This window comes from Meleagris gallopavo, chromosome 11 (assembly GCF_905368555.1).
Source record: "Meleagris gallopavo chromosome 11, MGAL_WU_HG_1.1, whole genome shotgun sequence".
Taxonomy (NCBI): Eukaryota; Metazoa; Chordata; class Aves; order Galliformes; family Phasianidae; genus Meleagris; species Meleagris gallopavo.
The window spans coordinates 13,508,846-13,532,165 of NC_139414.1; the positions used below are offsets into that span (position 1 = coordinate 13,508,846).

The 23,320-nt window shown below is 47.4% G+C and overlaps 1 protein-coding gene across 6 annotated transcripts in view; it reads right to left on the reverse strand.

The window, feature by feature from the left end:
• The window catches only part of TP63 (tumor protein p63), a 174,147-nt gene that overhangs the window by 80,209 nt on the left and 70,618 nt on the right, over window positions 1-23,320 (reverse strand). Inside the window, exon 1 of one of the 6 annotated variants that reach the window (XM_010716747.4) lies at window positions 22,316-22,461. The exons of 4 other annotated variants lie outside the window; for them this stretch is intronic. Coding sequence is in view for 1 of the 2 variants with exons in the window: in XM_010716744.4 (XP_010715046.1) it covers window positions 15,734-15,795 (62 nt within the window). In the remaining variant the exon portion in view is untranslated. Of the gene's footprint in view, window positions 1-15,733; window positions 15,992-22,315; window positions 22,462-23,320 lie in introns of those variants that run through there. One more of the 6 variants, XM_010716744.4, reaches the window with a different exon arrangement.

Sequence of the window (23,320 nt, forward strand, 5' to 3'; positions counted from 1 at the left end):
CTCAGTTATGGCTATCACATCAGGACATGCCTGCTTCTCAACCACCTTTCACAACCACAGTAATTTCTGAGCCACCCCAGCTGCTCGATGCCGGATCTGCTAATTACCTCGGCCATTTTTATCCCCTTAAGCTCCCACAAGCCTCACAGAAATAGGTGGGCCCAAGAGGAGTGGTGACGAAGCTGGAGCACTCGCGCCTTCCACAGCTGCACATTCTCATCCCACTGCCCCATTGCTAAATTCAAACACAGCAGTTCTTACGCCCGGGTCAAAATACTCAACGGCTGCAGGGATGCACGGGGGAATTTCTCAAATATATTTGCACTTGAGATCTCGGTTCAACTTTTAATTCGACCATCAGTCAGGTGACTGCTTTTCCTCCCACGAGGATGAGGGCACCCCACATTTTCATAGAAGAGTCCTTCTAGCACAACACAAGGGAAGAGCAGCAGCCCCTGCCCGAGGAGCAGCTGTGACAGCAGACAGGACTATAACTGGATTCCACAGAGAATCAGACTAACGTTTGTTTTGGTGCTGTTTAAGACAACAGTCAGAACAAGATATATGGAAAAGCCCGATTTATTAAGCAGCAAAAATTCATAAAAAGTGTCTGAGAGGGAAGATCACACTACAGCTGTTCTTTTCCTCTACTTATTCCTCAGAAATCAGGAATCTACTTATTCCTGAAGCATCTATTATTGACTGCTGCTAGAGGGGGAATCCAGCTCTTTATATTGACTTTACAAGGCCTCTCATGCTTTCAGAATGACTCGGGGCTGCAAAAAGCAGGGATTTCCTCACTTGGGCTGCTCACAAACTGCACATTCTTCAAAAAGAGCAGATAGTTTTCCCAAGCTAAGAGAAATCAAGTGGCTTCAGCCTCCAGAGCCACAGATAAGCACATGTCAAAAACATCATGGAATTGTGTAAGTTGGAAGGGCCCCTTCAAGGCCACCTGGTTCAACTCCCTGCACTGAACAGGGACACCCACAGCTCCATCAGCTGCTCGGAGCCCCATCCAGCCTGACCCTGGCTGTCTCCAGGGATGGGGCACCACCACCTCTCCAGGCAACCTGTGCCAGTGCCTCACTACTCTCAGTGTAGAAAGCTTCAGCATCACTTCAGTTCCTCACGCATTTTTTCCTGTGATTAAGATTAAAAAAAACCCTTTAAAATACCCAAGCACTATAGCTAATAGTGCTCTCACCAACATGGCAGCATGCCCGCACTGAACATAAGTAATCAAGTCCTCTGAGAACAGCAGTTATCCCACAAAGTACTAGAAATTACTCCTTTTAGGCTTTCAGTCTTGTAAGGTACTTTCAGGAGTGCCATATTGAAACCCAGACCAGCAGACCTGCCCTGAAGCTGCTATATAAGCTGAGCATCACTGACACAACAAGCTTTGGAGCAGAACATCAATACAGTGAGCCCCTAAGGTGAAGGCCCCCAGCTGCTCTGCCACTGACTGCATTTAGACTTAACACTTATTAGGAATTAAGTCCCTAGGTAGTGACAACAAACGGCTATATCACATCACTGCTACTTCCACAGGAATCAAATTCACCAAAAAGTTGTCATAAAAGAGACTGCCTCTCCTTCAAAAAGCCTCAGAGCAATGATGTTGCTCCATGCCACAGTGCTCCTGTCCACAGCTGGGCAGTCCCAGGTCACAAGAGCTACAGCAGATTTTACCTGACAGCCAAAAAGGCACGTTTCCCTATACTAAATGAGAAGTTCCCTGGTTAACTCTTACTTTCATGGAAGTAAGAGTTGATACCCCTTCAACACTCCCCATGTGCAAACCAAGCTGTTTCCTTCCCTTATCATCATGTATTAAAATATAAACCCAGTGCCACTTTCCTTAACAAACAGCCTTTAACAGAGCAGAGTAGCCTCTGTCTACTGAAGAGCCCACCAAATAAAGCAAATTATTCCACTAGAAAATAACAACTGAAGCCTGGGCAAGATCCATCTACTCATGAATTTCACTTCTCCAGCTAATTGTTTTCTCTCACATCAGCAAACCCTCCTCTCCAGTAAAATAACCCCAGATTGCCTAAAGCTAATCACAAGAGAGCAGGAGTTTGCATTGTTCAAATTGCTCCTTTTATTAAGGGATGCTCGAACAACACCCCTTTCACCCGCAGTCACTCATCCCAAAATGCATCACAGGAGATAGCGCTGCTGATCACAGCCTCTTGTACCAAACCACTGACTAGAATGACACAAAGCATGGCGGTAAGCCTTGTTTAACCTACCTTCTGCTTTAAGCCTACAAACTAGACTCTTAATTCACTTCACTAACTGCTGAAGGAGCCTGCAGGCAGCTTGCCACAAGCTGTAAGTGCACCAAGGTAGAACTGCAGAAGGGTTTATGGCCCCATCAAGTTGTGAGCTGAATAGGACATTGCACCCCTGAGTCCCCTCCTTTAAAAGCCATAAAGGGATCTTTAATTAACAAAAATAGTGGTTTAAATCTTCTCCAAGATGCATATTCTTACCCAGAGCACAAGGTCTGCTGGCACTGCTCTTCAACCACTGACTCCCAGGATGAGTTTTAGCCAGCAATGCACTCCTGCTCCCATCAAGATCTACCCCAGTCCCATTCTGCTTATTTTACAGGAGTGGGTGAAGCCACAAGGCATACAACAGGTGAAAACACTTTCCAAGATTACTTTTCAAGATTTCTGAGGCCTCCCGTTTCAAAATTGCTTTACTCTCTACTAATAATCTTGACTACAGTGCTTTGATAAGCCAGCAGTGGGGCTGCATCACAGCTGATGTATTTTGCCATCATGCAGATGAGCAAGAGCTCTGCAAACTGCCAACGAAAGCAGCAACTTTCAGCTGTGCCTACACAGTAACCATTCCCTAGGAACGTTAAGCTTCACAATAAAGAAGTTAATTTTAAAAAAACAAACACCCTGTCCACCTCCCCAGAAAAGAAAACCAAAAGAAAACCAGCAAATAAAACCAATTGGCAAAGCATTTGCCTTTCACAAGCTGTAGCCTACCTGCTCTGCAGCTGTCCTTCCCTAGAGCTAAGGCTCCAACCCTGCTGAGGATAGCCCCGATTGCTCAGAGCAGGACCTCAAGAACCAGTGGCAAAGCCCAAGGAAAACAAGGCACTTCAGCTCATTCCAACCACGTCCTTTCCACTCTTCACCACATTTTTCCCCTTCCCACCTTTGTGTGAAAAAGACCAGAAAAAAAAAAGCAGCACCACAAAATGAAACAGAAAAGTTACCTTCCGCACCAGAAAGCGATAACAGTAAACCGTTAAACTCAATCATTGCAGCACAATAATGCTTCCCACCCTAAAAAGCCATCTCCCACCACACGCAACCTTTCACAGAAAGAAGCTAAAACCAAAACAGCAAGGCTGAACTCACCAGTGGGACAAGCCAGGAGCTCCTGTACAAAGCAGGACCTGGGCTTTATATAGAGCATGCTCAGACCCCTCTCTGTAGCCTCAACCTTAAAGGCAGATGCCTCCCACTTTCACAGGGTGGGTACCTGGTGCAGGATGCTGTTTGGCATTACTGTGGCATGTGCTCAAGACCTCCTCAGAAAATAAGAATGGTTGCCACAGCCAGGAGATAGCGTGATTTTCCTTGGTTTCCCCTCCAAAACACACTTGTAGCTTCATCATCTCAACTGCCCCAAGGTTAATATGGGGAAATCAGAAATGAATAAAGTATCTTGTCCTGGGTTGGCTTTCGAGCGATCTGAGCCCTTCCACTTTTCCTTAGCTTCCCTGGAGCTCAGCACCTCTGGCACTGCTTTTATGAGGGTTTGCACTTCCCCCCATACAGAGTGTGAACTCTCAGAAGCTGTCAGTGTGGTTTGTAGGCGCGGAGCTTAATGGCTTCTCATCTATGCATTATAAATCTGCAGTGCGAAATGTGGGAAGAAATCATTCATAGTATGGAAGAGCAGAATGATTTGGAGCTTTTTTCTGTTTGCTGCCCGAGTTCAAGAATGTCACTTTCTGCTTCTTCCCTCCAAACTACTGTCAGTTGTACAGTTTTCTATCACTGCAGTCAGTCTCTGGACATGCAGATGGGCCAGAGAGGTCCCTCCTTGTAAGGTACCGTGTTTTTTCACAATATATATTCTTCTAAAGGAGCCGGTGACAGACAATTTAGGAAACCCTGATGCAAAGACAACATCTGCTTCTATGAAGAAAGCAATTCCACATCACACAAATGAACCGAATGTATAATTAATAATATCTCAATGTTATCTACTATGTCTCATTTTATTCATATCTCTCAAAGTGCTCTACAAAGGAAGACAGAGTCATTATTCCCATTTTACCTATGGGAAAACTAAGTCACCAGGAGGTCACAGGATTACTCATGGTTACTCAGCAAGCCAGAAATACTGCCTTGGTCACCTAACTCCTTGGGCTGGTGCTGCACAAAATGGAACTGGTGGTTTTGGGAGGCTGACCTTTCATGAGGGCAGATAGTGGCAGGACAAGGGGGAATGGTTTTATACAAAAAGAGGGGAAATTCAGATTAGCGATTAGGAGGAAATCTTTCATTTAGAAAATGGTGAGGTCCAGGCATAGCTGCCTGGAGAACTGTGGGTATCCCAATCCTGGAAGGCTTCAAGGCCAGATTATGCTGGGCAGCCTGAGCTGGTGGGGACAGCCAGCCCATGGCAAGGTGTTGGGACTGGGTGGGATTTAAGGTCCCTTCCAACCCAAGCCATGCTACAAATCAGTGATTCTGGGCGTCTTGGCACAGACATTCAGAAAAGGCCTTGAATTCTTTGGGTAGAGCAGACTCTGCACTCCCTAAAGTAACAAACCCTCAGCCTGACTTATCTTAAGGCACCAAAAAGCTGATGCCCAGAAATAAAAATCACAGCTTCCAAAATGCTGTGACTTGCTGGGAGCCACAGTTAGAACTCAGGGTGGAAGCAGGACTCAAACTCAGATGTCTAGGCTAACACCTAAGCTTTCTTCCTGGGTGCTTTCAGCAGTTAACTGCACAGCAGCCCCTTGTTCATGCATGCCTTCCTGTATCAGCCCTCTGTTACAGTACACAGGCTTGCTAGGGAAGTGAGCCACAGAGCAGAGAAGTCAGCAGCCTCCAATTTGACTCATGCAATCCCAATCATGGATCCAATCCACCCGTGCTGGGTGCTGCCTTCTCTGGTTACACACTGAAGGGCATCAAAAGAAACGGCAAACAAATGGTTTTAAGTTGATGAGCACTCCATTTAATTGCCCAAATCTTGCCTTTAGTTGCATTTCAGTCCTTGAGTGGGGAGGGGGCTCCTCCTCTGACCCCATCACTGACACTTGAGGAACTTGGCAGCGCTTGTCCTGCTGGAATTCCCCCCGCTCTGCATTCTGACACTACCATGATTTGCAGACCTCGCTACCTAATGAAGCACACAGCTGTGCAAGGGGAGAAGGAAGCGGGCTCTGGCAGCACGGGACAGGCGTTGTGTCTGGCAGGAGGCATCAGCTGGAATTCCCCGCAGTGGGATCACGCTCACCCCAGCCTCTGTGACCAAGTGCACCCTGGAAGAGCCCAGCAAAGACCCTGCCCCAAATGCAGACTGCAGCAGTAGCAGCGTAGGATCATCATAGAAGCATGGAGTTGAAAGGGTCATTTAAAGCCATATAGTTCAACTCCCTGCAATGAATAGGGATGCTGGCAGCTTGACTGGATGCTCAGAGCCCCATCCAACCTGACCCTGTGTGTCTCCAGGGTCAAGGCGTCCACCACCTCCCTTGGCAACTTGTTCCATGATTGTGAGAATGGTAGCTGGGAGAAAAGAGAATGACAGAGATGTGCAGTAGAAATCTGAGGAAGCTGACTGCCCAAAGGGTGAGCCCCAGCCTCGGAAGCCAACAGCCAAGCATATGTGGGAGGCATGAGAAGGGAGCGGGGAGTGACAGACAGCAAAAGGAGCCTGTGATACTGCTGAGGCCCTACAGCATCCTTCAAGGACTGGAGCTTCTTCCTGCTCCATAAGCAAATTACGCCTGTATTGTATTTGCCTTGCTTCGGCTGTAAGATGTTTGATGTTTCATACAGTTCTGTCTCACAGGAATGCTGACTGCATTGCCTTAAAAATCTCAGCGTTCTGATAGCCTGTTGTATGTGCATTCTGGTCTCCCTGTGACTTAAATTTCTCTTTTGGGTACATATGTGTGTGTGGAAAGGGGAAAGGTGGAGGAAGGATGGCTCAGCTTTCCGACTGCTCTTTGCTCAAGCCTTCAGGACAAAACTGGCCCGTAGCAAAGAAAGTGAAACTGCCTGCACAGAACGGTCCTCCTCATTCACCATGCTGAAAAACACATGGGGGATTTTCTCCCATTCATCATCTTCTTTCAGTTAGAGTCAGCCTGCGTTTGATAATACCCGCAGTGAATGCAGCATTTTCAGCCCTGCAGCATCCCCTCAGAGCACATTACATCACCACACCCCACACAAGCACCCTGCTCCAATGCAGGCAGCAGAGCTCCATGGGGAAAGAAGCCATGCACCTGCACTGCCCTGCCAAGGGGCTCCTGGCCTGGGCACTGCACAGCCCACTGCAAACCACTGCTGGAAGCCAGACAGGTTCTGAACGTCAGCAGCCCAGGAACTGCATCTTCTCATCCTCAGCGTGAAAATAGGGGCCTCTTCTATGTGTCAGAGGCATTTCTTTGTCCTCAGGGCTTCAGGAAGCAAACGGCCCTGGCAGGACTAGAGATATCATTATCATCCCCTAATTGTTGGAAGAAAGTCACCCCTGTTTTTTTTCCTCCCATCTGTTAGCATTCTATGAACTTTCCCAGACCTCTCTCATAGCCCATTGAATGCTGGACACCCCCTTCTCCACCCTCAGCTTCTCACCCATCCTTGGAAACCACCTTCTCACCCAGCCTCAGACATCCCCTGCCCTCCTGCATGTCTCAAACACCCACTCCCTTTCTCAGCAAAGGCAGAGACGGACAAAGCTCTGACCAAGGTGTCAGCCCTGCCACAGCACGTCTTGCACCCTGCAAGATGTTTTTCTGCCCGCTGCTTGCTTGCACATACTACAGAGCCCTTGCAGCCTCCAGAAAACCACTCAGGAGCCTGAGCAACCCGCTTTGGGAAGCCTGGAACTGGAGCACAAGACTGGGGTTCAGCACACCCCAGACATCTTTAGCTCAGCCGCTGACTGACCTGGCCATCTTTTCTTTCCAGTTCTCAACTACAGCAATGCCATCAGCTTTGTAAAGCACACAGGGACCTGCTGGCAACCAGCACATTTCCAGGGCAACACTGTCTCAAGATTTTCCAAATTTAAAAGTCAAAAGAAAACTTAAATCTTCATCTATTTTTGAAAAGCACTAAAAAAACAATCAGAAAGCTATTGTAACTGTATTACTTACTAACTCACCTTTCCAGCCAACCCCAGCCCAACCTTATTTGGGGTGCCCACAGAAAGGGAGTAGTGGGAGCTGTCAGGCAGAGGGCAGAGCCTTGCTGCTGTGAAGAAGGCTTCTTGCAAGCAGTGGGAAAGCAAAATCCAGGTATTTTTAAGGCAGTCTCAAAAATGAGAATTGCAAGGTAGATTTGACAGGCAAAATGTTCAGAAGCCATAAAACATATTCAAGTCCATTACCAAAAAAAAAAGGAAAAAAAAAAAGGAAAGAAAGAAAGAAAGAAAGAAAGAAATTCCTTTGGTCTAAACAAAAAAGGACTTATCTTGCTCTATTTTAGATAATGCTGCATGGTAAGAAAGGAAACCCTGGTTTCATCGGGCAGCTCTGTTGCAGAAGGGCAAGAGAGCAAAGGCAGGCATTAAACACCCAAAGCAGCCTAAACCACAGCCCAAAGCAGCTCACCGTGTCCCTTTCAGTTATTCATTTCCCTGCAGCACCAGGGAGTAACAAAAGAAAATAAAGCAAAACAACCTCAGAAGAATGTTCATTTCTAAGTGACTACAGAGCACAGCTATGACAGGCCTTCATCACTGCACTGGAGCAATCTGGGGTACATAGAAAGGAAAATCAAGCTGGAAACCTGACCTTCGGAAGGATTTCTGAATTAAACCTCCCCTTTTCAGCTTTGCTTATCAATGTCCTTCCACAAGCTCAGCATTTACCCATAACATCAGCAGTTCATTGCTGTCTGTTGTTAACGAGGAGCTTGTTCTCAGTATTTCCCACAGGAAACAAGGAGGCTTGGGTTTTCCCTCTTCTAACTATTGTCTGCTGAAACGTTGCAGTGCTGAGCACATCTCTCAGGTTTCACTAGCTTACCTCCACCATGCCAGCACAGAGACCACAACACAGAATGAGAAATTGCTGTATTTATTACAGGTGGTAAAATAACTCAGCCAAGCACATCAGAGCTTCAGGAAAGCAGCAGGGTTTCATGCATGGGCTCTCATGAGATGCTGTGTGGCTCTGGGAGGTGCCAGAACTAGGAAAGCACTGGGCATCGCAGCACACCGAGCAGCCAGTTCCAAGATCACAGAATCCTTATGGTTAGAAATGACCTGTAAAATAATCTAATCCAACCATCAACCCATCACACCATGCCCACTGACGATGTCCCTCAGTGCCACATCAATGGTGACCCCCCAGCTCCCTGGGCAGCCTGTACCAGTGCATCACCATTCTTTCTGGGATGAAACTTTTCCTAACATCCAACCTGAACCTCCCCTGGCACAACTTCAGATAATTTCCCCTCATCCTGTTACCTGGGAGCAGAGTCCAACCCCCACCTCACCAAAACCTCCTTTCAGGTTGTAGAGAGCAATAACATCTCCCCTGAGCCTCCTCTTGTCCAGACTGAACAATTTCCATACCCTCAGCCTCTCCTCATTGTGCTCCAGACCTCTCACAGCTCCATGGCCTTTCTCTGGGCATGTTCAAAAGCCTCAATTTCTTGTAGTGAGGGGTCCAAAAGTGAACACAGGTACTCAAGGTGCGGCCTCACACTAAATGCAGTCAGCATTACACAACCAGATGCTATTGCCCCCAGGCACACAGGACAGACAGGCGGCTGGTGAGGGGACATCCCAGCAATGGGACACCTCAGGTGGGTCTCAGTGTGGCCCCCCACTAAGAAGAAGCAAAGTGAGAGAAATCCTGCAAGGCCTTGCTGATCCTCAGCCCCGGGATACTGTGTGTGGCAGGGACTGTCGTCATGTAAATGTAATCGGAGAGGGGAGGGACTGCTTCCCCAGACAGCAAACATGAAGTTCTTTTTTAGGACAGGAGGGTCTCAGACTGTCTGCTGTGAGAGGCTGGTGACATTTTGAGCTGAGCCAGGTAAGACTCTCGGTCCATGTGGCACCTACTCTTCCTGAGTCTTTGGTTACACAAATTCTTTTCTCGATGAACTGCTCGGGGGATGCACAAAGTCCCTCTCTCAAGCTCTAAGGAAGACTGAATTTTACAAAAAATATAAATTAAATCATCACGATAATGCAAAAAGTCCCCAAAACTCTTTAGAAGCAGGAAACTGTAAAGAGCAACATCCTGTGTTTCAGTAAATAATTAAAATGCAAAAGAGAAACACCGGCAAAACAGATGTTAGGGGCGGCCCTGAAATCTGAATTTAGCTGAAGGTCCCCCACAGCCAACCTCTAAGTCCAGTGTGCTTTAGATGATTAAAAAAACACCCAATTTCCTACCCTGCCACCAGTGATACTCCTACAGGAGTAGGAGGTCTTCTGCTGAATACAGAGCTGGCTGCGTTTTTCAGCATTGAGCAACTCTGTAGCAGGCCTGCTATTGCTAAGCCCAAGGGCAGAGAATCCTTCTCTCAAAAATAAGAGCACTTGCAAAAACCTTTCACTATGTCGCAAAATACCTGCTAGACAGGGCAGATGAAGGACAAAGGATTATGAGCAGATTACAGTCCTGGAAGACAAGGACAAGAGAAGTGCTTATCAGAAACACCATGAGCATGCAGGGGAACAGTTCCTGCCCTGCTCACAGAATCTTTGCTTGTGCAACTGCACTTGGCGTTAAGAAATTACAGGGTAGGATCCCTATAATTTCATCAATACACTGCCACTCCTAATGTGATCTATGGTTTTTGCTTGTGATTATCTCAGAGCATAAAGCTCCTAGAGTGCTGTAAATACACCAGAGTCCCCGGTTTTATCACAATTAGGAATCATGTTTGCCAGCCTGTGTATTTTAAGAAGAAAATTCTCAAATGAACAAACTTGGAAAAAAAAAAAATGTAATAGCATTTTTCACTTAAGTTTTCAATTCCATATCTGACCAACTAAGCCCACGGTTTTACCCCACCAGCTCTTGGAGTTCAGACAGCTACTGCGGCCGATTCAGGGCTGCACACACAGCTGCTGCTTGCAGAGCCCAACAGCTCAGCAGCACAGTGCAAGCTTCTTTCTATGCATTTTTTTCAGCATGCACTGACTCAGAGGCAGACCAGCATTGTCCAGCAGGCACTGAACGTCCCTAGGACAAGGTTTTGTAAGCAGACTTCTGTTGGTGCTGTCAAGAGCCTGCTGAACCCCCCCTCCCCAGTGTCAGGGTTTCCCCCTGTTCACTCTTTATAGCTCCATATGTTAAGTGAATTCCCCTCCCTGCATCAGTATTTATCACATCAGGCCACCTGTGGCATTCAAACACCTGATAGGAAGTGACTCAGCAGCAAAATCCCACCAGGAGATGGTCTGTTATATCATAGCAAGATACTAAAATCATTTAGGTAAGAACTAAGAACAGGTACAGATGTTTTCATGTAAGCAGGCAAGACAACATCAGCAGATCTAGTCAAACAAATCTCAGAAATCTGTTAGAGCTAAATGTTTTTCTTCTAATTATTTCCATTTTAACCACAGGTTGCAGCTTCTCAAAAATTAAATTAAACAGAAGTCAAAAACTTCTACAACAGAATAACCATTGGCTCCCAGCACAATATCTGAGCTCCCAGGAAGGTTTTCTGAGAAACACAAAACTAACTTAGAGCTCAGTTCCTTGGGAAGGCACCAAATAGATACCCAGGTTTCTCCCTTCCTCACCTTTGCCTTGTGGAACCTATGAAAGTTTTCCCAAAGGGACTCAATACCATTTGGTCAGTTGGATTTTTGCTCTATCTCAGGCCAGAAATCCCTGTTTGTTGAAAGAAGCCATGGCAAATCAGCTTGTAGCAGGGTAGTACCACACAAATCAGCAGGGGATTATATTTATAACGTTTACCACAAACCCTAAACGTACCTAAACAGATGAGCTATTGAGAATTTGATTCTTTAATCTCGTCAGGTTTTTTTTCTTTTTGGAAGTTGAATAAGATCCAATGAAATTAGGTATTCTCTCTTCAGAGGAAAAAGCACCACATGAAAGACTTTACATATTCTCCTTCCAGTCCTTTGGGAGTTGGAAAACGGTTGATTCAGTTCCACCTTAATCCTTTAAGCAGCACTAAAAGGGCCTCCAAGCAGTTAAGCATCTTTTTTCGACACTGAAGAACCAATACTGTGCTTTGAAGAGGAAAAGAAAAAAGTGATGTCTTTGGCAGTGACTGGGATGGGTCCCAGCATCCTCAGCACTATGAGGTTTCTCTCATAGAGAAGAAATCTGGTGGGGAACAGAGGAGGGCAGTGAGGGAAGAGCAGAGCTTATGGGAAAGGAAGAAGAGCCATATGCTGCTCTTGGGCAGTGTTCTGTAAAGATCTTCTAATCCCATCTTCTGATGAGACAGTGCTATAAAAGCAGGAGAACAAGCAAAGAACATACCTCAAAGATAAAAGGAACACATTCCCTCTCACCTCCACACATCCTTACTGAGGTGGCAGCTGAGATATCAGTGCTGGCAGTGTATCCCATGCAGAACTGTGCCACGAAGCCCTGCCACTCATAGGGTCGCACTGCATGCTGACCCCTCCTGCACGTCCTGCACCACGAGCTGCTCAGGACTGCTTCTGGTCCCTCTCTATATCTTTGGAAAGTACCTGCTGCACCCCAGCTGGTTCTGCAGAAAGATCTGTACCGAGCCACATGCCATTCCTCACTTGGCTTCAGGTCTTTCTGCTCTAAGGGCAGATTTGGGCTCCCCTCTCAAAAGTGGTGGCAGATTAGTCTTGTCAGCCCCATCACAGCAAGAGTTAGGTTATTTTATTTAAAGTACAGTGTAGCACAAAGAAAGAAAAAAAAGCATGCAGTTCCCTAAATGTAAGCATTATGCAGAGCTCTGCACATGGGATGACATCTTCCTGCAAGGTACTGCCTTGTAACAGCATAAGCACTGCTCTGCTCCAACATCCCCAGCTAAACCAAACCAGAGTAGCTTGCATGGTTCGCCTGAATATGGTCCCTTCCAATCCAAAAGGAAGAAAGCTGCTTAATTACTAATCATTAATGAGAGAGTACTCAGCCTATTACAACAATAAGAGGTAGAGAGAGTTTTTTGCCCTCAGTGCATTGCAACGCATTAGCATTGGTGAGGCTCCTAACTGATAATTGCTATCTGGTTGCCAGCTCCATATGGTAAGTGTGGGAACTGAAGGAGAGAGGTGAAGACACACGTGCAATGCTCCTGATGGAAGATCCCTGCTCATCAAAATCCATATGGCTACAGAACCCAGCAGAAGATGCTGTCATGTCCTGTGCCCTTTCCTTCTTCCTGGCTCCAACTCAGTTCTGAGAGTTTCCCCAATTCTCCATTACCAACAGGTTTGCTCTATAACTGGCCAGTTTTTGTTTGTTTGTTTTCCCCATTTGCTTGATGGCTTGTTCTTTTATTTATTCTTAGCAACTCCGCAATCAAAACCCAAGGCCATGTCTCCCCTTGTGCTGAGAACACAAAAACATAAATGAAAGAGGAAGGAAGAGTGAGATGCAAAATGCCTTCAAAGAGAGAAAGAGTGGTGGTGCATTGGCACAGGCTACCCAGGGGGATGGTGGAGTCACTGTCCCTGGAGGTGTTCAAGAACTGTGGAGATGCACTGAGGGACGTGGTCAGTGAGCATGGAGGTGATGGGTCAACAGAGGGATTTGATGATCTTGGAGGTCTTTTCCAATCTTAGTGATTCTATGAAAACCTCAGTGGCCCAAAATGCTAGGGCACCAATTAGCATGGCACAGGGTGAGCAGGACAGGACCCAGCATAGAGCACAGGCAGGTGCAGCCCCAAAAGTAGGCAGCTCCTGGGTGAAGCACAGCCTAATGACCATTATTTCCAAGAACACAAGTAACTTATCTGTAAACAGCACTCCTTCACCAGGCATTAGCTGGAAAAAAAAAGAAAAAAAGAAAGAAAAAAAAAAGCAGCTTTGGAGAGTGAAGCTAATTACATAGCTCTGAACAGCTGGACTTTGATCATAATTACAGTGCCGTCCTCCTTCTGCATTAGTGGCTTCCAGCTGCAGCGAGGTGGGCATTTAGGAAAGGTGGAGATCCTTCCCCATGCCAAAGGAGGAGGGAGTTGTCCCGTGTCACAGCTGATTTGGCTGTCAGCATGACCCCCCCCATACCATTTTAACAGCATTTCTAATACTTTTTACAACTGTTCTGCCAGCATGCCTCAGCTCAATGTTATCAGTTTGCTCTTTAGATTGTTATTTACGTATAATTTTAAGGAAAGGTATTAATGCAGCCCAAGTTGCAGAGAAGCACGTTGGTGTTGGCTAAATAACGCGCTTTGACCACATCAAAGCAAAAATGTTTCAAAGCGTGTAAAATAAATGCAATTATGAAACTGTTCAGTTTTGTTAAATCAGTCAGAAGAATGTCACCCAGCACATCCCGAACAGCATCCCATGGGCAGAGCCTCAAGCTGAGCACCATAATGTCTGAGAGACTCTGAGGGAAGTATTTCAGGGACCAGCTCTCAGCTGATTTTGACCACGCAGAGGACAGCCACTAATAACTGGACAAATGCCACTCTCCGTTCATATAAACAGACGTGGAACAGCTGAGACGAGTTATTACCCTAAGCTACATCTTGATCAGGTTTTACAACTGAGGGGTGTCACAAACTTTATCTGTCCCAAGCTGTCCTGAGGCTTCCCACAGCACAATGGCCACTTACAGAGCCTCCCTGTGCCGCTAAGGCACGCGGCTGGGAGCAGTGATTTGTTGGAGGACACAGACCTAATGGTGAGGAAGGCCCACTCCAATGGGTCTACAAAGTACAGCTAAGGAAGTTTTATTCCCTGATTCCTGCTCCAGCTAGGATTTTTGCCTTAGTCACAGTACCAATTCTACAGCTCTGTTCTTTGACACAGGATGGGACAAACTGGCAGAGTTCACAGGCTCTGGGAGGCGGTTCCACAGCACAGGTACCATTGCCGGTGCATCTTTGAACTTCCCAATATATCAAAAAATATTTTTTCAATTTTCTATTTGGGAATTTGCTTAGCTGTAGCTTCCAAACACTGAAAGTTGGACTTGAAAGGAGTAGGATTTGGTGATCCTCATGGGTCCTTTCCAACTTGGGACAGTTTGTGATTCAGCGATCCTTCAAGATGCATAGGCCCCACTGCTCCAACCTCCAGTGCACCTTCCCAGATGGGTGCTGCTCCCTCAGTGGGTTTTTGGGACAGCAAAGCGTGACTGCATGTAGCTGGCAGCCCCGTGTTGGTGCTGTGGAAGAGAAACCAACCCCCCCTGCTTCATTCCACATTCCTGCACTGCGGCAGCATGGCCAAGTACCGCTCGCTATTTCCCAGCTCCCCTCCTCTCCTTTCCCAGCGCAGGGAGCACCGAAACCACAGTGACACGGAGCACGTTAAAGGGGAAAAACAGCAATGCTGCAACAAATCCTGGCAATGGAGGGGAAAGAAAAAGAGATCACAGTGGCCAAGCCCTCAGCTATGCAACACACGCACCGTGAAGAGGAGCAACACATGCACCATGAAGAGAATGAGTTAAGAGTTAACCCTTCTGCAGACGGAATGCCGTGGTGAGACAGCAGCCAGGGCTTTTTCCAAGCACGGCCAGAAAGGAGCCTTAAAGCAGCCCGGCAAACGACCGCGCTCTGAGGATTTCACCTCTCCGAACTTTACGACTGGAAAAATACCATCTACATGTCATTTACATGCTTAAATATAGTATCTCCTATTGGGAGAAACAAACAGACCGACAATGTGACACTGTGATACCTCGTGCAGACACGCTCTTTTATCTGCTGGAAAGTTCTAAAACTCAGCTTAACAACAAAGCTAAAATAAGAGTGGTTGTCAGGCTCTGTGCCGGCTGTTAAGCAGAATGAAAATATATTCTTTGAAACGTGCTTTCCCTTAGAAGGAGTTTCCTTTCTGGATCTTTTAAATGATTTATTTATCTTTTCAATTCCCAAATCTCAGAGCTTAGGTTGGACTCGATGATCTTTAAGGTCTTTTCCAACCTGGCTGATTGCACGGTTACATTCTTTCCATGAGTTTTTTCACTTAAAGACACAAACAAACATATATCTTGCTATAGAAAGTAACAGCAACCCGTGCACTTCCCAAAGCACTGAGTAACCTTCACCTCCAAAACGCTATCAGCTTTCACGTTATTTATCTTATATTTTTCCTCTAACGCCAAAAAGGAAGAGGCCGATATCTTAAGCGGATGCCTATAATTAAACAGTAACCTGTTAGAAAGCCAAAAATAATAGTAAGCTCCACTGAGCATGAAGAGAGAGGCACATTTTTTCCGCGTGCAGCCCAGCTGCCCCCGGCCGATAGCAGCAAGTTAACAATTACACGAGTCACAGAGATCAGAGCCGCGATAGGAGAGGGCTACGTCACGCCCGGGACTCACCGCGGGATGCAGGGATCGGGGTAGTACTGCAAGGTGCTGAACGGCGCCGCTTCAAAATTCATTTCCTTCCAGCCCCTCTTAGGGCACGGGCAAAAAAATAAATTAATAGATACAAAGCCAGCCGGCCAAACGCAATAAGGTCAAGTGGTACGCCAGATACAACTTTAGAGATTTATTTTACACTTGCGGATGGGTGGGATCTCCCAGGGGCTTGGCCAATGGGATTCATCAAGTGACCTGAGTATCACCACCCGTCCCTCCTCACCAGCTGGGCATCTTCTGCGCCAATATTTCCCCTCCTCTCAACATCCTTAATAAACTCCGGTGTACGTCGGCCGCACTTGTTGGGAGCTCATCTGGGGCATCTCTGAACTTCTGATCTCGTCGGCCATTGGTTGCCTTCCCGCCTGACTTCACAGTTTAATTTTGGCAGCTCTTGCGATTTTGCAAACTGCCACAGCCGCTGGTCATCCTCAGCTCCAGCTGGCCGGAGCTTCCCCTGCCCGCACTGCATTTTGTCGCGCTCTAAAAGCTTCCCTGGGGCCAATACCTGCATGACACAGCCTGGGGAAATTTTCTTTTTCAACCTCTCTCTCGACGCAGTTCAAACTGTCTGTTGTGGTTGTAGTTTCAAAAGCAGAATGACAAAATACGGGGAAATTCCTCATTTAAATTTAGCTCTGAACTTCTGTGCCTCTGTCCCCCCTTCAGTTCTACCTCCCCCCGCCCCCAAAGCACCAGAGGTAATTGTTAATGTTTCACTCCATATCTTTTTATGTGTTTTTTTTTCCCAAAGAAAATTGAGGTATTTGTGTTAGCATTCTGAAAATGTATATTTTCCATGTGAAAAATCTACAATACTATCAAATATCCTGAGAAGTAGGAAGAAAGAAAATAGGGATGATGTCTTTTTCAAACCACTAAAGCCTGAAGAAATAAGAGCAAAACTAAGTCCACCATTACCTAAGGTGAGAGGAAGATCAGATTTTCCTGAAGTAAACTGAAAACCAAGAAGGGCACCTCTAATCCCTTCCCCTTGCCTTTTCTTATTTTTTTTTTCCTCTCAGACCATCATTTCAGAAGGCAACCTGCTTTATTCCCCTGTTTTTCCTCCTCCATAACTCATCCAAATAGTACAGGCTGTAAACCTATCCTGGTTTTGTGGTTTTGGAGAATGAATGAAATATGAATCAGGAGCTAAATTAAAATGGATTCCAGCAGGAAAAAATAGCATCCATGTATCTATGACCCAATGGGATTGCATCTTCCAGCAGACATGTATGTTTGTGTACACAGAGGGTGCTGCTCCATTGCTCACCTACTGAGCATCTCTCATGCTGATGTCAGCACGAATGCCAAAGTCCTGAGCAAAAGGCTGAAGCCCTCTGAGAAGGCAGCGACTGACTCTTTTTTTTCTCTCTGCTCTTTCCTCGTAGGAAATTTTGGTTCAAAGAATGTCATGTGGAAACATTTTCTTTGCTGCCTGTGCCAGGGGAGCTATTTCGGACTTGACATTCTCCACCCACACTCAGCCTGATAGTTCCTAACATCTGTGAATTGTGAATCCTGTAAACTCGTAGTGCTGATCCCTGCTCAAGCCCAAGAAACTAAGTGGTGTTGACCAGGGAAGAGAGGCTGGACACAAACAATGTGTTTATTAATTGAAGCTAAGGCTTTCCTTGCTGCTAGAGAAAGCTTTTGCCTGGAGTAAAACATCAACCCTACGCCACGCAGAAGTGTAAGAACAGCCAAAGCAGGCTGTGCTGGTGGGGAGATGTAAGCTTTGAACAATCACCCTGTACTGAAGGCAAAGAACAAGGGGATCTCCCCATGCACTCCATTTCAGCAGGAGTGTGAAGCCATGCTCTCCTGGCCTTAGGACTCGGCTTCAATCCTCGTGAGTGCAGACAATCAGCCTGGCTGGAGAGGCATCAGGCTGGGCTCAGCCTCTTGCTCCAGCCCATGGGAGTACACTGTTGAGAGCTTCTGCCTGCTCCAAGAGACAGACCAGCAGCCTGCTGGATCTCCTCAACCGTGCCCTTGTGGAACAGGCATGGCTCTATGCAAGTTGTTATGAGTGTGTCCATTCTGGAAGAGTTTGTATTTCCTGCTAGATTTCAGCCCAGCAGAGAGAAGTCTCATGAAAAAGAAATACTGTGTGAAAACAGAACTGCTCACACTGTTCCATTGGAACTAGAGAAGCCTTTGCCACCCTTTGACATGGGTGCCAAAACCAAAATGCTGGAAGCAGGGGAAGGGTGGACAACTCCCACCCCACGATCCAGACCTGCCCCTCTGCTCTCAGCCCTTCTCCTCAGCTGGCACTGCCCACTTAACACCATGAGGTCAGTCAAGACGTCCCAAGGGCTGCTCCTGGGATTGGAGCTGCTGGGCTGCCTCCGCTGCCAACGATGAACTTCAGCTCTGCTCTTACACCTCATTAACACAGCACAGCAGCAATGGTGCAAAATGTCTTTCTTTGTAACACCTAAAGAAATTTTGCCAGGATCGTCCAACATCCATGTGCCCTTCCATGTGCTCCTTGGTTCCTCAGTCATATTATGCCCAAGTTTGTTATAGCCCAAACCACCGAGCCTGTGATTCCTGCTTTGAGAGCCAAACACGTCTAGCAGCACCCCAGTCAAGATGAGGCAGCCAGTCTCCAGCTTGTAATTCACACCAAAAGAATATCTGCTCCTGAAAAAAACTAATTAATTTTAAAAAGCAGTACCACATAATTGTAATGAGCTCAGAGCAGGGCTCTCTTCTCACTTGCACGGCATCGATGGGAAGGGATGTCTAGCAAAGACATTTCCATAAAAACTTCAAAAAGGGCCACCAACTGCCCAAAGTCCTTACCAGTCCTCATGTCCACGGTTGGGCAAATGCAAATGGTTCACAGTTTGGCTCATGTTGGCAGCACATGCAGAACGTGGCTGCCTTTTCCTAGAGAGCTGGACATTTTCAGCTTCCCCCCAAGATCTAGATATTCTTTGAAATGGTTGACAAGGTCCACTGCTTGCTCTTCCCATCAAAAAGTAGAGCCATGGGAAGTCACGGGTGACAGCCAGGCAACAACTATCTGCAACAGTCTAACCCCATCTTCCCTCCCGCCCCTCACTTGCAGCCAGTGCTGAGCCAAAGGTTCCCAATGTAGATATCTGCATTTGCAGCTAGACTGTGTTAAGCTCCCTTCAGCTGCAGGGCGCTCCTTGCGCTCCACAGCCTGCAGTGGAAACACAAGCCCCAGGGTGGGTGTGTGCTTACTGCCAGTGCTTCGTGTATAGCTGGCAGGCTCTCCCATTATTTGGCCAACCCCATTCACACTGCCTTGAAGAAAATCTGCTGTGAAATGGAGCTCTTGTGGTATCAGCCCTCAAAGGTGGGCAACTCAAGAGGAAAAGGGGCGTATGACATCCCCAGCATTCCTTGCCCACTCTGGGATGCCCGCAGGCTGCTCTGAGAGCAATGCTAGCCCAGCAGCAACAGATGCCTGCCCTGCAGGAGAATGATGGAAGCTAGGCTGTCGGGGATCTGTCTGGCCAGTGGATTTCCAGCCCAGCCCATAGCGCTTGCGGTGAGCTGGCGGCATGGGGATATGCAGAGGAAGCATGTGTGTAGGTGGGTAAGAATGCGGGGCATCGCTCTGTTGCTGCTGCTTCCACGTCTGGGAAAGCCCACAGCTGTTTCCTGCCTGTTTTTCTATTTTCTCATTACCCCTCCATGCACCCTCTCCGTACGGTTCTCATGTGTGTAAGTTTTAGCAGAACGGACTGCTACAGATTTACTTGCCAACACCCAAATTCAGTGCCAAGATGCATGCCAACCTTTGTCCTGAACAAGGGTGAAAAAGAGAGCAGCAGTTCCCTGACAACCCTATGCCTCCAGAGCCATGGATCTGGGGCCATCTGAAGAGCTCAGAAACATGGGGAAAGGCAGGTTCAGCTTTGCTCTCAGCCACCTTCCCAACTACTAGCTGCAGGACTTGCCTGGAATCAGCCCCACCCTCTACACTATAGGGATGAAACATTTCTTTCGTAGTTTGGGATTTCCAGGGGAGTGGTTGTGGGTTGTATTTTTTTTTTTTTAATGAATGTCTTTCAAAAGTGAGAACTCCGTGGGATATTTGGGGATTCTTTTTGTTCAAAAAACTTGGAGGGGGAAATAATTTCCCCCTCTAGGCAATAAGAAATCTTTACTTTGGCTATCTGAGGGAAAAAGATCACACTATGTCAACATCCTTCCTGAACCCATTTTCCAATTTCAACTAAATTTTTACTAATATTTAAAGGTTTAAAAGATGTTGAGGCTTTAGGAATTCCAGCAACAGAACTAAGCTCAGAGGAAAGACACCTTTCCAACAACTCCACTGAAAGGGGAAGGGTAGCATGTGTGTGACCTCACAGGCCACAGAGCACCTACCCAAACACCACTGTGGTGGGAGAAGCCTCCAGGTAACAGCAATCTCTGGTCCCATTGCTCCACAAATGTTGGATTTCCGGCCTTGTGCTCAAGCAAGCCTTTGCCCCTGCTCTGCTTGCACTGAGAGAAGGAGACTTCATAGAATAGCAAATTGAAGGGGGGGAAGAAAAAGCCATTTTACTTACTACTTTCCCCTCGCACCTTTTGTCTGCAGTGCAAGCAAACACTGGTACTCTGCAATATGCTCATGTTGACTGCTAAGTGTTACCTAGAGCTAGGAAGAAATGAAGGAGGGCACCCTTCAAACCCTTCTGAAAGCAACAAAAACCACTTTCAGAGCTGTTTGCCTTTGGTGACACGTCTGTCACATCTGCATGGTCAGAGCACCATCCACTTGCAGGAAGCAGTATAGGCTGGTGTTGCTCTCAGAAGGAATAGCAAACAGTGTAATGAAGCACAAACTGCTTCACTACACCCCAGGACTCTGTCTCAGGAGGTGACAAGAAGGCTGGCTTGGAGCTGACCATGGATTTTAGGTAATGCCTTTAGCTGGAAGGGAAATGAATATTGAAGGAGATTCTCTTGACTTCCTACCAGAGAGCAGAAGGAAGCAGCTCAGAGAGCAGTACCAGGACATCACCAAACTACTGTTCCCTGGCCTGCTATAGAACAGTCAAACCCAGTCCTTATGGTATGGGGAAGAATGTGAGACTGAGATAAACCAGAAACATGGACAAAAAAGCAGGCTCCCACACTGCAATCAGCTCCCCAACAGTACTCCAAGTCCCTGCCCTGTCCTCAAGACCTGGCAGTACACTGCGCGACTCCAATGGGAATCTCCCATTGCTCTTAAGGCAAAGAGGGAGCGATAGACCTGCTGGGCAGAGGGGATTTCCCTCCCGGAGGTCCCTGCAGCTGTGCCACCATCTCAGGGCGTTCCTGAGACACAGCAGGGCCCCAGGCTCGGCTAAAGCTGGGTTGGAGGCTGAGCGGGGCTGGGACAGGTGGCAACACCCCGCCATGGGGTCCAGTCTGGGTTGCATATCAAAGCAGAGGCAGGAGCTGTGTAGGTGGAAGGCTTGGCCTCCCTGTACAGCTGCCACATGACATGTCTGGCATTCTGGCCAGAATCGTGCTGCAAATACACAGCGGCGGCGAGCCCTGTGGGGTCAAGCTCAGGTTGGGACCAATAACCCTGGGAGCCGCATCCTGCAGGGTGTGTGGCAGGGCAGGGCTAACAGCTCCCTGCTGCTTCTCTTCACTCCCCTAGCACAGGCTCACCCTCAGCCTCTCACCCCAAGGTCCATCCCGGAGTTTTCTTCAGCTTTGCTCCCACCTGCAGGCTTTCCCATCAGATGCCACGGAGGTCAGTGCATAAGTATTAGGGCTGTTCCTATCTGCTTCTGAAGGTCAGTGGCAGATAGCAGCACTACACCACAAGTGAGTCCAACGAGAAGGTTGTTCTATGTAAAGCAAAAAGCTTCCAGCAAGTCGCCAACATAGAGAGATTCCCTCTGAGCGAAAGTCACTCACAATTTGCCTCAGTGGAGGAAAGAGGAATGCTGCAGATTGAAGACTGCTGCATCACTCTTCGTTCACTCCCTCCAACTTTTCCTTGTGAGTCAGAGCTGAGCTAAATCTCAGCAATGTCTCACTACTGCTGCTATTGTCCCCTGGTGTTTCCCCATCTCTGCATAATCTGCACGCAGGCAGAAACCTCTCTGTCTTTTTGCCAAATCCTCCATGCAATAGCATAGAGCTCAATAGATTTTTCTCAATTCTAAACAGGATACAGAATAAACTCACTGCTTGCCTGGCAGGACTCCACTTCCCAGCACTAAGGCTATGTGCCTCTATTGCAATCCGAGGTGTGAGCACAGCTCCTGCAGGCATACCCAAACGGATGGGATTAAAGCCAGTCTGAGAACCAGTAGCAATTAAAGCAAAAATTCCCCAAAGCATTAACCACCAGCAATGGAAGCTCACAAACCTGCACATCCTCTGTGCAGCAGCCTGCACTCCACATGGGCCCAGCTCACCTGGATCACCACCTTTGCTCCTCCAAGATCATCAGGCAGGCTGGATCACTTTTACTCACCCACCACAGAGGCGATCTGACATTTTAGAAACCCGGTCCCTCCTCCCGAAGTACCCACCTACCTACTGGGGTGCGCAGAGCTCGGATTCCCGCAGTGCCCGGGAGGGCTCCTCACGCGGCCGGCCGTGACCTCTGACCCCTGACCTCTCCGGCGGTGCCACGCGTTCGGGGCAGAGCGCGCGCTGGTCGCCCTGAGGCCGGGCCGACGGCGGTGCGTTATAGCGCCACCTACCGGTGCCGCCCCGCCCGGCCGTGTTCTGTGACCGCTTCTCTGCGTCGTGTCACTGCTGAGCGCTGCCGCCTTTGTCGCATAGGGCAGCAGGCCGGAAACGCTCGCTTTGGGAGCGGAGATAAGGCTGTGGGTCTTTTTTTTCTTTTTTTTTTTTTTTTTTCTTTTTCCATTTATTCATTTATTTTTGGTTCTGCAAGCACAACTCTCAGCAAAACGGAGCTTGGTCACACTCCCATCCTATTACTTGCTCCTCACAAAGCCAAAATCCAGCCTCTCCCGGTACCTTTTCAGCCCCCTGCCTTCCCACAGCCTTTTCCAGGGGCTCCCAGTCACTCTGAGTCACGTCTCTGGGTATAGAAGCACAGGTCCACCTTGTCACCATTTGCCTCCTAACCTCACATTTGGGATATACACAGAGCTGGGGAGCATTTATGACTGCTTCAGTTGCCCTCCTCAAGGGTAGGAACTGTGAAGGATGGTGCAAGTCAACTCAAACAGCATCCATTCAGAAAACCTCAATGCCACAGGCATTGTCATTCAGCTCACAGGGTCTGCATTAGCTCTTTGCCTGCTCTCAGCTTCTCTCTGTCTCCTAGAAAATGAACAGACTGGCCACTTGCTTCCACTTCTAATGGCACGAGGTGCCTAATGAACCATACTTGAAAGTGGTATTAAATATGCATTAAATTATTTTTACTGATAATACCTTTTAAAGCAGCTTTATAAATAAAATGTATTCTTAAGAACATTTAATTAATGCCTTGCCAAATAACTTATCCTAAAGCATTAACAATCAACTATTAGGCAGACAGACTTTAAAAGTCTCTGCTATTAT